The 15397-nt window shown below is 33.9% G+C and overlaps 1 protein-coding gene across 1 annotated transcript; it reads right to left on the bottom strand.

Moving 5' to 3' along the window:
- Positions 1-1121: 1121 nt before the first annotated feature.
- On the bottom strand, positions 1122-9396 carry LOC137234053 (very long chain fatty acid elongase F-like). Its single transcript, XM_067757720.1, has 3 exons — positions 9268-9396; positions 2940-3124; positions 1122-2856 (listed from the first exon to the last, which is right to left on the bottom strand). Exons 1-3 carry the CDS (start codon positions 9326-9328, stop codon positions 2275-2277), a joined length of 828 nt encoding a protein of 275 aa, XP_067613821.1. The 5' UTR covers positions 9329-9396; the 3' UTR covers positions 1122-2274.
- Positions 9397-15397: the final 6001 nt, after the last annotated feature.

A 15397-nucleotide genomic window follows, 5' to 3' on the forward strand; every position in this document is an offset into this window, starting at 1 on the left:
AAAAATAAAATACACAAAATCAAAAAAATTTATTAATTATTTATTTTAATATATCTAATAATTATTTAATTTAAAAATTTTAGATTTGTGCGCAATTTCTTTGGTGTGCTAGAGGTCCTATGGGTGCATTATTAACGAAATCAATGGCATTTCATAAATTATGCGAAACTATCGTTATTGGTGGCATTCGATATTTTCGATTGTTTGAAGAATATCAACGATGCTTGCGTATTGTAAAATTAGTCCAACTTAATTAAAAAGAAAAGATTGTATAATATAAATTTTTTGGTTTTCAATAGCATTTGACATTTAAATTAAAGTTATGTAAAAATTGTGTATGGATAAAAAATTAAAAGCACGATAGTTTGGCGGCATTCACGCAATCTTATGCATTCCACTAACAGCGCCACAATCAACCAAGATGTTGAGTTTGTAAATATAAAGGAACTTGGGAACTGGCAATTGAAGTTTATTTCGCCTTGCCCATTCACATACAAAATTTCTCGGAGCACTGTTATAAAAATTCTCACTATACAATATATTTTGTGTCCTATTCATTTGTTAAATTGCAGTTTTTAACTGTGAAAAATGTTAGATGAGTTACCAACGAGTGGGAAAAATAATTTCACTTGCCAAGTGTGAAAGCAGCCTTAGCCAAATCAAATGTCAAATTCTTCTTCTTATGCTTTGCTTGCAACAAAAGTTGAAAGATGACTACTTTTCATGACAGATGGCGCTAGTGTCGCTCCATCTGCCACTCTCCATAAAAATACGTGTAATCTACCATAATGCATTTAGATTGTGTTTTAGGGCAAGTTATTACACCTATTTTATCCACAATGATCGAACTGAGCTGAAAAAATGCTGTTAAAGCTAGCTTAAGCAAATAATATTTCGTTTAGCTCAATCTTGGGTGAGCTTTTGTTGCAGTTTGAGGTAAATAGTTTGAGCTTAGAATTTTTTTTCATACCAAATTGAGCTTAAGCTTGAAATTTTATCAATGAGATCCAGTATTTCAAGGGCACAGTAAGGATTAGGTATGCAGAACTTTTGTTCAACTATTTACGAACAAATGTTACAAATATTTTGTAGAGGACCTAACAAAAATAAAATACACAAAATCAAAAAAATTTATTAATTATTTATTTTAATATATCTAATAATTATTTAATTTAAAAATTTTAGATTTGTGCGCAATTTCTTTGGTGTGCTAGAGGTCCTATGGGTGCATTATTAACGAAATCAATGGCATTTCATAAATTATGCGAAACTATCGTTATTGGTGGCATTCGATATTTTCGATTGTTTGAAGAATATCAACGATGCTTGCGTATTGTAAAATTAGTCCAACTTAATTAAAAAGAAAAGATTGTATAATATAAATTTTTTGGTTTTCAATAGCATTTGACATTTAAATTAAAGTTATGTAAAAATTGTGTATGGATAAAAAATTAAAAGCACGATAGTTTGGCGGCATTCACGCAATCTTATGCATTCCACTAACAGCGCCACAATCAACCAAGATGTTGAGTTTGTAAATATAAAGGAACTTGGGAACTGGCAATTGAAGTTTATTTCGCCTTGCCCATTCACATACAAAATTTCTCGGAGCACTGTTATAAAAATTCTCACTATACAATATATTTTGTGTCCTATTCATTTGTTAAATTGCAGTTTTTAACTGTGAAAAATGTTAGATGAGTTACCAACGAGTGGGAAAAATAATTTCACTTGCCAAGTGTGAAAGCAGCCTTAGCCAAATCAAATGTCAAATTCTTCTTCTTATGCTTTGCTTGCAACAAAAGTTGAAAGATGACTACTTTTCATGACAGATGGCGCTAGTGTCGCTCCATCTGCCACTCTCCATAAAAATACGTGTAATCTACCATAATGCATTTAGATTGTGTTTTAGGGCATCTTTATGAAAAACTGCTTATGTGACGGGCTTTAAGTATCTGATTGTTGGCGCTCAGCTCTGCTATTTTTCTCCGAAACGTTGCTTTAATTCACTACAATATTGAATATTCTTAATTATATTGAAAAATTATTATAAAAAACTTAAAAATAAGTTAAATACCAGCAAGGACCCCCTATTTGAACTCTAAGCACATTTTTACACAATAAAACTTGAATAAAAATTTAATTTTGTCGGTAAATAATAATATTTAGCCTCATTCAATAAAAAATATCACAAATATTTGAATCCAATTGTTTTCTAAATAAAAATTAATAACATTTCTTAAATTATTTAATTAAGTAGACCTAAATAGATAATTAAGTCTGCTTCTCTGCAACTTTTTTCGCTTTTGGTTTTCGTATGTAAGATTTCATATAGAAATTGCCAAATAGATAAATCATAAGTGTTGCTTGGGTCAAAGCAATATAGCTCCATACTTTCGGTATTCGACAATCGGGAACAAATACCAACGGCCACAGTTGATGTATAAAATCAATTATAAATTGTATTAATTGAATTTGTGTTATATACTTTTTCCACCATAATGATTTTTTCATATTCTCATTCAGTGAACTCATCAAATAATAAATATACATTATTGAATGTACGAGAGCATTTATCATTGCCACAGTACTCGAATGTCCACCAGATCCTTGCGTGTAGATATAAAGGAATACAAATGACGTCATCATTATATGATGATAAACATGCAGGAAAGTGATTTGTTTAAAACTTTTACGTAATACCATAAATATCGTTTCACTATAATCAAGAAACTTATTGCCAAGATATAATAAACCACAAAATATTTCAAATGATTTTTGTGGATGCTCGTAGGGTATTGGTTCAATGCAAGCTAAACCGCGATTTTGATAATAGATAAGAATTAAACGAGCGCTCTAAAATATGAAAAAATTGAAGAAAATGAAAATAAGTTAACTGGAATAATACATATGTACAACATAGTTTAGAAAATACATACCAATCCAACCATAATTAAGTTGAATATAATTTGTGTTACATTGTAGATCAACAGAATACGTTTGAGATTGTAGGGTTCACGATTTCGCATAAACCATGGTCCGATGCGAAAGACGAATAGCACGAAGGAGATATTAACAAGAAGAACTGGTAATATTGCGCCATGGTATGGCAAATAAGTGTAAGCTGTAATTATAAAAAAAAAATTAAAAATATAAATATAAAGACAGTTCAACGCATAACGGTCAAACGACGTGGTAAAATTTGACCACAAACTTAATATCAATGAAAACGGCTTGTCATACAACATTTAATTCGTTTGCCGTTCGTTTTGAGTACAAAGTAAGAGTTAAGTAAATTTGACATTCAAATTTCATTTGATAACATGTTTTCAATTTATTTTCGTTTGCCAACTGACGTCTTATCAATAAATAATGCCACAGCGTGTGAAACAACAGGAAATAATGAAACGTTTTGCGTCAGAAGTTAACACAAAATTTAAGCGTGAGCTTGGACTACGCATCGCTTTATCGACATCGAGTCTGTAACTGACAAATGGGCAGCTTTAAGCAGTTTTTGATGTCAGTCATTTTCGCCTTATGAAGTCCAATCTTTACATGAAAAATCGATTTACATGGAACATTTATATGATTTCGTTACAATTTACACATGTTGCTTATGTGAATATAAATCTAAGTTCTAAATTTCGTGCGTAGGCTATAAAAGATTCGAAAAACTTCAAAAATGTAGTATTAAATTAAACTTTAAGCTAACTTTACGCATTCTGAGAACAATGTCATGTCAGACATGAGTTAAGCCTTAAGGTAAGGCGGCGGAAACGCCTTTCTTGCATGACTCTCGTAACTCCCCGTAGCCGAGTACAGCATTGCTTTTCTGTGAAGTACGTTTGGCCTGCGGCATGGCGAAACGATACAAGGTGGCAGCAGAGAACAGCTGATTATAAACTTTTTTATTTGATTTGATACATCAACTTCCGGCGCTGTACGATTTTGACATTTGTCCATCGAATTTACAAAAACAAAGTACATGTATGTCACCATGCTTCCACCTTGTATTGTTCCGCCATGGCGTGCGGCATGCCAAGTTGATAATTCGACAGTCCTGTGGTGTTCGAGCTGCAGTTTTAATAGCAGTGTTACTTTTATGACAGAACATCACATTGTTCAGCAAAGTTTGAGCAGCTGTGGCAACGCCGATGGTCATTAGCTAATCAAACGCAACATAAACATTTTCACTGCACTATTGCACCGGTTAAGGAACACGAAGCTAATGGCGGATATGTACCTAATCTGAGGTATGCTAGGTGGAGAGGGTGCTCGGTCTCACTATCTCTCTATTGGGGGAGTAATTTGATACAACACCCAGACTCTCAATTAAGGAATATTCCACAATGATTTCCGTGTTTGTTGGAGTGCTGTGAAATAACTCCCAAAGAAGGAAATGAAATAACTCCCAATATTTGCCAGTTATTTCATAATGAAACCACAAGTCCCAAAAAAAATGAAATAAATCCCAAATCAATATTTGAAATGGTATCTTTATACTATATAATCAGGTACAATGAGATTTAAAAAATACAGCAAACTATTATGTACATATGTAAATGTTACAATTACAAGAAAACTTGAATAATGTCGTCGAAGTAAACGTAATTAATTTTAAAAGTCGCATTTTTTTTTACGGTGTGATGGTAGCGTGCTCCGCCTACCACACCGGATGCCCTGGGTTCAAACCCCGGGCAAAGCAACATCAAAAATTTTAGAAATAAGGTTTTTCAATTAGAAGAAAATTTTTCTAAGCGGGGTCGCCCCTCGGCAGTGTTTGGCAAGCGCTCCCGGTGTATTTCTGCCATGAAAAGCTCTCAGTGAAAACTCATATGCAGATGCCGTTCGGAGTCGGCATAAAATCATGTAGGTCCCGTCCGGCCAATTTGTAGGGAAAATCAAGAGGAGCACGACGCAAATTGGTAGAGAAGCTCGGCCTTAGATCTCTTCGGAGGTTATCGCGCCTTACATTTATTTTTTTTTGTATTAAAAGTAAAAAATAAAAGGAACAAGCCTGCGTAGAACACCTTTCTGCATCGCGCGATTTTTTATTCTTTTCTATTTTTTTGTAAAATAAATAAATAGAGTTAAATGAAAAAGGTCCATTTTCCTCGTTGGTACTATTTAAAAATTTTTCATTCGTTGGAACAATTTAAAGCATCTGGTAACCACCAAGCAAGCATTGAATTAGATAAAATGGCTGTATGCTTGTGTTCGCGGAAAGTAAACAAATAAATCATTAAATTTTACAATAATACGCAAATTTAAACAAATGAAAATAGTTGATTGTGGTTTTATAAATATTATAAAGTGTACTTATTTATAAAATTCTTATGAGAGTCTTCGTATGTAGATAAAAAGTGATAGTTATACCATGGTAAATTTATCTACTAATTACTAGTAAATTGTTAATAACAATTAAAAATTACTTACTGATTCTCGTTGGGGAACTCCCTGAGAACCTATGTGCAAAATTTCAAAGTTCAAACCCCTTTGGTTTACAAATAAAACCAATTGGTCCCTTAATGTATAGCCGACCCATAGAAACTGTTAGAAGAACGACAAAGTTTGATAAAATTGTATTTTTAAGAAAAAGAAATAACTCCCAATTCCTGAATTACAAACAATGAAGTAGTCCCAATAAAAATGAAATAACACCCAATCTCAAAAAATTATGAAATAACTCCAAAAGAAATTTTATTGGGGATTATTTCATTCGGGAGTTATTTCATTATGAAATAATTACCAGCAAAAATTATGAAATAAGTCCCAATTTGTATGGAAAATATTTGGGAGTTATTTCATTTGGGAGTTATTTCACTGCACCGTTTGTTGGCACTGCTTTTCCGATATGAACAAAATTTCGCCAGAACCAGCTGACGAAGTCGGTATAGTGTTAACTATTTTGTTACATACTTTGTGCTTGAATTTTTAAATAATTTTTAATTGAGTTATCTTTTGAACATGAAAATTTTGAATTACTTCAAAAAGAAGACTTTAGTTAGTTAATAATAAAAGTTCAAATAAATAAAAAAAAATTTAATATTTTTATTTGGTTGATCACAAAATATTTTTAGCGATCCTACGCGAATCTTTTATTGCATTAGTGACAATAACACCAGCGAGTAGTTTAAAAAAAACATGGAGAAAAAAAAGGGAAAGACTTTAGTTAATTAAATAGTTTATCCATAAATTTTGCGAACAGAAAGTGGTGATTGCAATTTAAAAATGAAAACAAAATTTAAGACTACTATACATAAAATAGACCAATAAAAAAGTGAACAGATATACACATTTTATAAGGTCATGAACAACCAGAGTACACGAAAATGTGAAAGAATGTGAGTGTGGAATGTTTGAATTCGCAAGAATGCCTTTCGGATTACGAAACAGTGCTCAAGTTTTCCAACGCTTTATTAATGAAGTATTTTCTGATTTAGATTTTGTATTTACATACATTGATGGCATTCTTATTGCCAGTAATAATGAATATCAACATATAAATCATTTAAAATCAGTTTTCAAAAGACTTGAAGAATATAATTTAAATATCAAACCTTCAAAATGTACTCTCGGTGTAAATAAATTAAATTTTTTAAGTTACGAAATTTCAGGCGAAGGCATTAAACCATCTTTATATCGAATTGAAATCATAACATATTTTGAAAAACAAATTTCTATAAATAAGTTAAAAAAATTTTTTAGGTATGTTAAATTACTATTACAGATATATTAAAATGTTAGCAACAGAACTCAGTTCTCTGCATGAAATGTTAACACATGCAGTTAAAAACAAACTCAAACAATTAAATTGGACAAATGAAACCACAACAGCTTTCGAAAATGTTAAAAAACTTTTTGCTAAAAATACTTTACTTACACATTTCGACAAAAATGGTACTTTATCATTAGCAGTATATGCATCAAATGTAGCTATTGGAGCAGTTCTTGAACAAACTAGTAATAGTATACTAGAACTCTTAGCTTATTTTTCAAGAAAACTAATTCAATTAAAAATTTTAAACATTTTCTTAAAGGTAGAACTTTTACAATTTATACTGATCATAAACCTTTAACTCATATTCTAAATTCTAAAGTGGATAGATCTCCTCGTCAATTGCGTTTTGTTGAATATATTGCTCAATTTACAAATGATATACAATATATACGTGGAAAAGAGAACATAGTTGCCGATTCACTTTCCCGTATTCCAGAAGTAAATGCAATTTCAACTCAAGATATAAATTTAGAAAATTTATATAAAGAACAACAAACTGATACATTTGTACAAAAAACCATTTCTGATCAAAATTCTAAAAATACTTTAACAGAAATTCATATTCCAGTTATTAATTTAAATATATGGTGTGATGTTTCTCTACAACCTTTTAGACCTTATGTTCCCCTTTCTATGAGAAGAATTATATTTGACAAAATTCACTCACTATCTCAACCAAGTATAAGAACAATTAGACAATTAATTCAAAATAAATATTATTGGCCTAACATGCGTAAAGAAATTAACGATTGGACTTCATCTTGCATCAATTGTTAAAAATCCAAAATTTCAAGACATACTAAATCTCTTATCCAATAAATTCAAATACCGTCAGGTCGTTTTGAACATATTCATATGGATAATGTAGGACGTTTTCCTGTTTCAAATGAAAACTGCTATATTTTAACAATTATTTGCCGATTTTCACGTGGGCCTGAAGCTTATCCACTTAAAGACATTTTAACAAATACTATAGTAAAAACTTTTATTCAAAATTATATACCACGATTTGGTATACCATTGAATATTACAGTAGATCAAGGTTCACTATTCACTACAAAATTTTTTGCGGAATTAACCAAACTATTAGGTTCTCATAAAATTCATACATCTCCTTACCATCCCCAAGCAAATGGTATGATAGAGATTTCATCGAACTTTAAAAGCAGCACTTATAGCATCAAACGACTCGGTTCATTGGTCTGACATTTTACCATTAATTATTTTTGGTTTACGAACTTCTATTAAAGAAGATTTAAAATGTTCATCTGCTGAACTTGTTTATGGCCAACACTTAGTATACCTGGTGAATTAATTATTTCCAATAGTAATAAAGAACATGATTTTTCTAATGACGCTCTTCAAAAATTAAGAGAATATTTTTCGCTTGTTCGTTCTAAAGTTGTTCATCATAAGAAAGAAAACTTTTTCGTTCCTAAAAAATTAGAAAGTTGTGAGTATGTTTTTGTTAAAGTTCTTCGTAAATCTAATATAGAATCACCTTATGAAGAACCTTTTAAAGTTATCTCTAAGAAACATAAAACATTTAAAATTCAATACAAAAATACTATTAAAAATATTTCAAAAACCAGCAAACATACTTATTAACACTAATTTAAATACAAATACATTAAACAATAAAAAACAAAATAGGTTGAATTTAATATTAATTAATAATTTATTTGTTTTAAATTTTTTTGGAGGGGGAGTAAATATAGGAGGGGGAGTAAATGTAGTGTATACCTTGTACTTTAATTTTTAAATAATTTTTCATTGAATTATCTTTTGAATAGGACAATTTTAGTTGGTTAATAATAAAACTTCAAATAAATAAAACATATAATTTAAAAAAAAAAAAAAATATTTTTTTTGGTTGATCACTAAAGTCTGCATCTTAGTTGCCTCATGGTAAAAGTTCTTTCAGATAAATAGACACACCAAGGAAGCACTCGCAGCTTTGAATACCCCAGTACGGACATTTTCAGAGGATTGGAGGACCTGTTTGATAACTGCCTCATCTTAGAAGTAATCGTAATTCAAGCCAGTCTAATTGCCGAAGGTGAAGCTCTGGAAATAAATCGGTGTTTTCCGTTTGTTCCTTTAACAAATTCTGGTAACACTATGGATGTACTCAGTTTATATGAGGTCTTTATTGACCAGTAGGTATAGTCCTACATGGACGTAGTGCAATAATTTAATGATAGTGGAATATTAATTACAAAATTATATTTTTTTTCATATTTTTTCACAAAATAAAAGTAAGTCATTTCACACAAATTATTTTTTAGTTTTAGCTTAATTCAAATTTAATACACTGGAAAAAACTATTACGCATGAAGACAAACATATAACTGTTAGGTTTTCAATTCGAGTTCCGTGTTGAACACTTTTTGGGTAAATTCTTTCCTTTATCCTATTTGCGCGAATTACATGTAGGACAGGGCAATTTTTACTCCCGTCACTGTAAATTTTCGTCGTAAAATTACCTTCGTATACTTCACTAGGTCTTGTTAAAAACTCATAAACACTGGCCAATACGCCTAACATAGTGCCAACGATTTTGCCGCGCTTCTAACAACTTTCACGCCCGAGTTATATTTCGAAATAAAAACGAATATTTAATATACATTTCCTTTTAAAATGAAAAGTCGCAGTATATAGCAATGCAATGAAAAGAGTTCACAATAAAAATGGGTTGAATTAGCATATCATTATATGTTTGGTATTTTTTAAATGTATCCACACTTAAAACTTAACGACGATCAATGGAGCATTGTTGTTTTGATAGCGTTGGTGTAAGTTGGAGAAGATCCTCTGTTAAACCTTCTTTAATAATTTATGGTTTATGCATATGCCTTCTACGATTATCTTTTATATACCTATCTTATGCAATGCGTTTCATTCTCTTTTTCACTTTAACGCAGGGATTTGCATTCTATAGGCCTGATTACATTCACGACGGCGGCTACAAAGCGACATCTGTCAAATTATTTTTACACATGTTCTTTTTTTATACTCAGTTGAGCAGAGCTCATAGAGTATATTAAGTTTGATTGGATAACGGTTGGTTGTACAGGTATAAAGGAATCGAGATAGATATAGACTTCCATATATCAAAATCATCAGGATCGAAAAAAAATTTGATTGAGCCATGTCCGTCCGTCCGTCCGTCCGTAAACACGATAACTTGAGTAAATTTTGAGGTATCTTGACAAAATTTGGTATGTAGGTTCCTGGGCACTTATCTCAGATCCTATTTAAAATGAACGATATCGGACTATAACCACGCCCACTTTTTCGATATCGAAAATTTGGAAAAATCGAGAAAGTGCGATAATACATTACCAAAGACGGTAAAGCGATGAAACTTGGTAGGTGGGTTGAACATATGACGCAGAATAGAAAATAAGTAAAATTTTGCACAATGGGCGTGGCACTTTTAAAAGAAGGTAATTTAGAAGTTTTGCAAGCTTTAATTTGGCAGTCGTTGAAGATATCATGATGAAATTTGGCAGGAACCATACTCCTATAACGATATGTATGCTTAATAAAAATTAGCAAAATCGGAGAACGACCACGCCTACTTTTAAAAAACAATTTTTTTTAAAGTGAAATTTTTACAAAAAATTTAATATCTTTACAGTATATAAGTAAATTATGTCACCATTCAACTCCAGTAATGCTATGGTGCATCAAAATACAAAAAGAAAAGAAAATTTCAAAATGGGCGTGGCTCCGCCCTTTTTCATTTAATTTGTCTAGGATACTTTTAATGCCATAATCCGAACAAAAATTTACCAATCCTTGTGAAATTTGGTAGAGGCTTAGATTCTAGAACGATAACTGTTTTCTGTGAAAAAGGGCGAAATCGGTTGAAGCCACGCCCAGTTTTTATACACAGTCGACCGTCTGTCCTTCCGCTCGGCCGTTAACACGATAACTTGAGCAAAAATCGATATATCTTTACTAAACTCAGTTCACATAATTATCTGAACTCACTTTGTATTGGTATAAAAAACGACCGAAATCCGACTATGACCACGCCCACTTTTTCGATATCGAAAATTACGAAAAACGAAAAAAATGCCATAATTCTATACCAAATACGAAAAAAGGGATGAAACATGGTATTTGGATTAGTTTATTGACGCAAAATATAACTTTGGAGAAAAACTTTGTAAAATGGGTGTGACACCTACCATATTAAGTAGAATGAAATGAAAAAGTTCTGCAGGGCGAAATCAAAAGCCCTTGGCATCATGGCAGGAATACTGTTCGTGGTATCTATATATATAAAAATGAATTGCTGTTCGTTAGTCTCGCTAAAACTGGAGAACGGCTGAACGGATTTATCTTATCTTGGTCTTGAATTATTCGTGGAGGTCTAGGGAAGGTTTAAAAGGTGAGAAAAAATCGAATACTTGCCGGGAAAATACTCAAAACAGCATATTTCCTCGAGATATAGGCCAAAACATGGACCCGGGTACCCCTAGAGTGTGTTTATAGAATATGGATATCATATGAAATCTGTTGGTGAGTGCTTTAGTAGAGGGTAATTTTCATACCCCTGGGTGACTAGGGTCCCGAGATATAGGCCAAAACGTGGACCCGGGTACCCCTAGATTATGCATATCATGATGAGTGCTTTAGTAGAGAGTAATTTTCATACCCCTGGGTGACTCGGGTCTCGAGATATAGGCCAAAACGTGGACCTGGGTACCCCTAGAATGTGTGTATAGAATATGGCTATCAGATGAAAGCTGTTGACGAGTGCTTTAGTAGGGATGAGTGCTTTAGTAGAGGGTAATTTTCATACCCCTGGGTGACTAGGGTCTCGAGATATAGGCCAAAACGTGGACCCGGGTACCCCTAGGGTGTGTTTATAGAATATGGATATCAAATAAAAGCTGTTGATGAGTGCTTTAGTAGAGTGTAATTTTCATACCCCTGGGTGACTAGGGTCTCGAGATATAGGCCAAAACGTGGACCCGGGCACCAATAGGGTGTGTTTATAGAATATGGATATCAAATAAAAGCTGTTGGTGAGTGCTTTAGTAGAGGGTAATTTTCATACCCCTGGGTGACTAGGGTCCCGAGATATAGGCCAAAACGTGGACCCGGGTACCCCTAGATTATGCATATCATGATGAGTGCTTTAGTAGAGAGTAATTTTCATACCCCTGGGTGACTCGGGTCTCGAGATATAGGCCAAAACGTGGACCTGGGTACCCCTAGAATGTGTGTATAGAATATGGCTATCAGATGAAAGCTGTTGACGAGTGCTTTAGTAGGGAGTAATTTTCATACCCCTGGGTGACTAGGGTCTCGAGCTATAGGCCAAAAAGTGGACCCGGGTACCCCTAGAATCTGTTTATAGAATATTGATATCAGATTAAAGCTGTTGATGAGTGCTTTAGTAGAGGGTAATTCTCATACCCCTGGGTAACTAGGGTCTCGAGATATAGGCCAAAACGTGGACCCGGTACCCCTAGAATGTGTTTATAGAATGTGGATATCAAATGAAAGCTGTTGATGAGTGCTTTAGTAGATGGTAATTTTCATACTCTTGGGTGACTAGGGTCTCGACCTATATGCCAAAAGGTAGACCCGGGTACACCTAGAATGTGTTTATAGAATATTGATATCGAATGAAAGCTGTTGATGAGAGCTTTAGTAGAGGGTAATTTTCATACCTCTGGGTGACTAGGGTCTCGAGATATAGGCGAAAACGAGGACCCGGGTACCCCTAAAATGTGTTTATAAAATGTGGATATCAAATGTAAGCTGTTGATGAGTGCTTTATTAGAGGGTAATTTTCTTACCCCTGGGTGACTATGGTCTCGGGATATAGGCCAAAATGTGGTCAGACGGAAAAAGCTTATTAAAATGTATGCAGATTGGCCAAATTTAGGGCAGGACAACGTCTGTCGGGTCTTCTAGTTACATATATAAATAAATTAGCGGTACCCGACAGATGATGTTCTGGGTCACCCTGGTCCACATTTTGGTCGATACCTCAAAAACGCCTTCACATATACAACTACCACCACTCCCTTTTAAAATTCTTAATAATACCTTTAATTTGACACCCATATCGTACAAACACATTATAGAGTCACCCCTGTTCAACCTTTATGGCGATATATCGAAAAGGCGTCCATCTATAGAACTAAGGCCCACTCCCTTTTAAAACACTCATTAATACCTTTTGTTTGATACCCATATTGTACAAACGCATTCTAGAGTCACCCCTGGTCCACCTTTATAACGATATCCCGAAAAGACGTCCACCTATAGAACTAAGGCCCACTCCCTTTTAAAATACTCATTAACACCTTTCATTTGATACCCATATTGTACAAACAAATTCTAGAGTCACCCCTGGTCCACCTTTATGGCGATATCTCAAAAAGCCGTCCACCTATAGAATTAAGGCCCAATCCCTTTTAAAATACCCATTAACACCTTTCATTTGATACCCATATCGTACAAACAAATTCTAGAGTCACCCCTGGTCCACCTTTATGGCGATATCTCGAAATGGCGTCCACCCATAGAACTAAGGCCCACTCCCTTTTAAAACACTCATTAACACCTTTCGTTTGATACCCATATTGTACAAACGCATTCTAGAGTCACCCCTGGTCCACCTTTATGGCGATATCTCGAAAAGGCGTCCACCTATAGAACTAAGGCCCACGCCCTTTTAAAATACTCATTAACACCTTTCATTTGATACCCATATCGTACAAACAAATTCTAGAGTCAGCCATGGTCCACTTTTATGGCGATATCTCGAAAAGGCGTCCATCCATAGAACTAAGGCCCACTCCCTTTTAAAACACTCATTAACACCTTTCGTTTGATACCCATATTGTACAAACGCATTCTAGAGTCAGCCCTGGTCCACCTTTATAACGATATCCCGAAAAGGCGTCCACCTATAGAACTAAGGCCCACTCCCTTTTAAAATACTCATTAACACCTTTCATTTGATACCCATATCGTACAAACAAATTCTAGAGTCACCCCTGGTCCACCTTTATGGCGATATCTCAAAAAGCCGTCCACCTATAGAACTAAGGCCCAATCCCTTTTAAAATACTCATTAACACCTTTCGTTTGATACCCATATCGTACAAACAAATTCTAGAGTCACCCCTGGTCCACCTTTATGGCGATATCTCGAAAAGGCGTCCACCCATAGAACTAAGGCCCACTCCCTTTTAAAACACTCATTAACACCTTTCGTTTGATACCCATATTGTACAAACGCATTCTAGAGTCACCCCTGGCCCACCTTTATGGCGATATCTCGAAAAGGCGTCCACCTATAGAACTAAGGCCCACGCCCTTTTAAAATACTCATTAACACCTTTCATTTGATACCCATATCGTACAAACAAATTCTAGAGTCAGCCATGGTCCACTTTTATGGCGATATCTCGAAAAGGCGTCCACCCATAGAACTAAGGCCCACTCCCTTTTAAAACACTCATTAACACCTTTCGTTTGATACCCATATTGTACAAACGCATTCTAGAATCACCCCTGGCCCACTTTTATGGCGATATCCCGAAAAGGCGTCCACCTATAGAACTAAGGCCCACTCCCTTTTAAAGTACTCATTAACACCTTTCATTTGATACCCATATCGTACAAACAAATTCTGGAGTCACCCCTGACCCACCTTTATGGCGATATCCCTAAATGGCGTCCACCTATAGAACTATAGCCCACTCCCTCTTAAAATACTCTTTAATACCTTCCATTTGATACCAATGTCATACAAACACATTCCAGGGTTACCCTAGGTTCATTTTCCTACATGGTTATTTTCCCTTATGTTGTCACCATATCTCTCAACTGAGTATGTAATGTTCGGTTACACCCGAACTTAACCTTCCTTACTTGTTTTGAGATGCGTTAGCGATATCTCCGAAACCAGTTGACCAAAAAAAATTTTTTTTCGTATGAAAAACGACACACGATTTAAAACATATTTCAAAAAGAAAAAAGTCAAATTTGCTTAAATTGCTTGGTTTCCGCACAATGTATTTTATTTTCGGAGTAACTATAAAAACTAAAAAAAAAAAATGAATTTCACTACAATCAATTGCATCGTTTGTAGTTATAGAAATCACAAAAAAAAATTGGATTTTTTCAAAGCGGGTTCCAGTGTGATGGAGCTAGTTCCATTTAGTGTGACGTTAGCCACTTGATTTTTGCGGGGACAATGACAATTTCACCAAAAACAAGCTACCAGTTTGAAAAATGTTAAGAATTTTTCTAATTTTGATGAATTTCATATTAACGAATTTATTTAAAATAACTATGAAAGTAATTTAGTCATAAAAGAAAAAAAATATGAGCCCCATGCCTTGGAAATATTTTAATACGAAATATTAGCCTAGAAAACAAGGTTTTTAAAAATTTTTTCGAGCTCCCGAAAACTGTTTCGGCGCAAGAAACCTGCATCGAAGTATGCAAAGTAAGGGAATATAGCCTTCTTCAGTGTTCGTACGTTTGCTCAGAACATTTTGACAAAACATACACGTTTGTCAATTGCTTGCTCAAAGGAGGTCCTTATAAACACCGAAAAATCTTGATAAATTG

The sequence above is a fragment of the Eurosta solidaginis genome, chromosome 5 (genome assembly GCF_040869045.1).
Source record: "Eurosta solidaginis isolate ZX-2024a chromosome 5, ASM4086904v1, whole genome shotgun sequence".
Taxonomy (NCBI): Eukaryota; Metazoa; Arthropoda; class Insecta; order Diptera; family Tephritidae; genus Eurosta; species Eurosta solidaginis.

Bases quoted from the DNA above. Each gene is read 5' to 3' on its own strand.
- LOC137234053 (XM_067757720.1), bottom strand. From the start codon at position 9,328: ATGTTAGGCGTATTGGCCAGTGTTTATGAGTTTTTAACAAGACCTAGT. The intron at 3,125-9,267 runs GTAATTTTACGA...TTATAATTACAG, and splicing joins ACCTAGTGAAGTATACGAAG to CTTACACTTATTTGCCATAC. The intron at 2,857-2,939 runs GTATGTATTTTC...TTCATATTTTAG, and splicing joins ACTTAATTATGGTTGGATTG to AGCGCTCGTTTAATTCTTAT.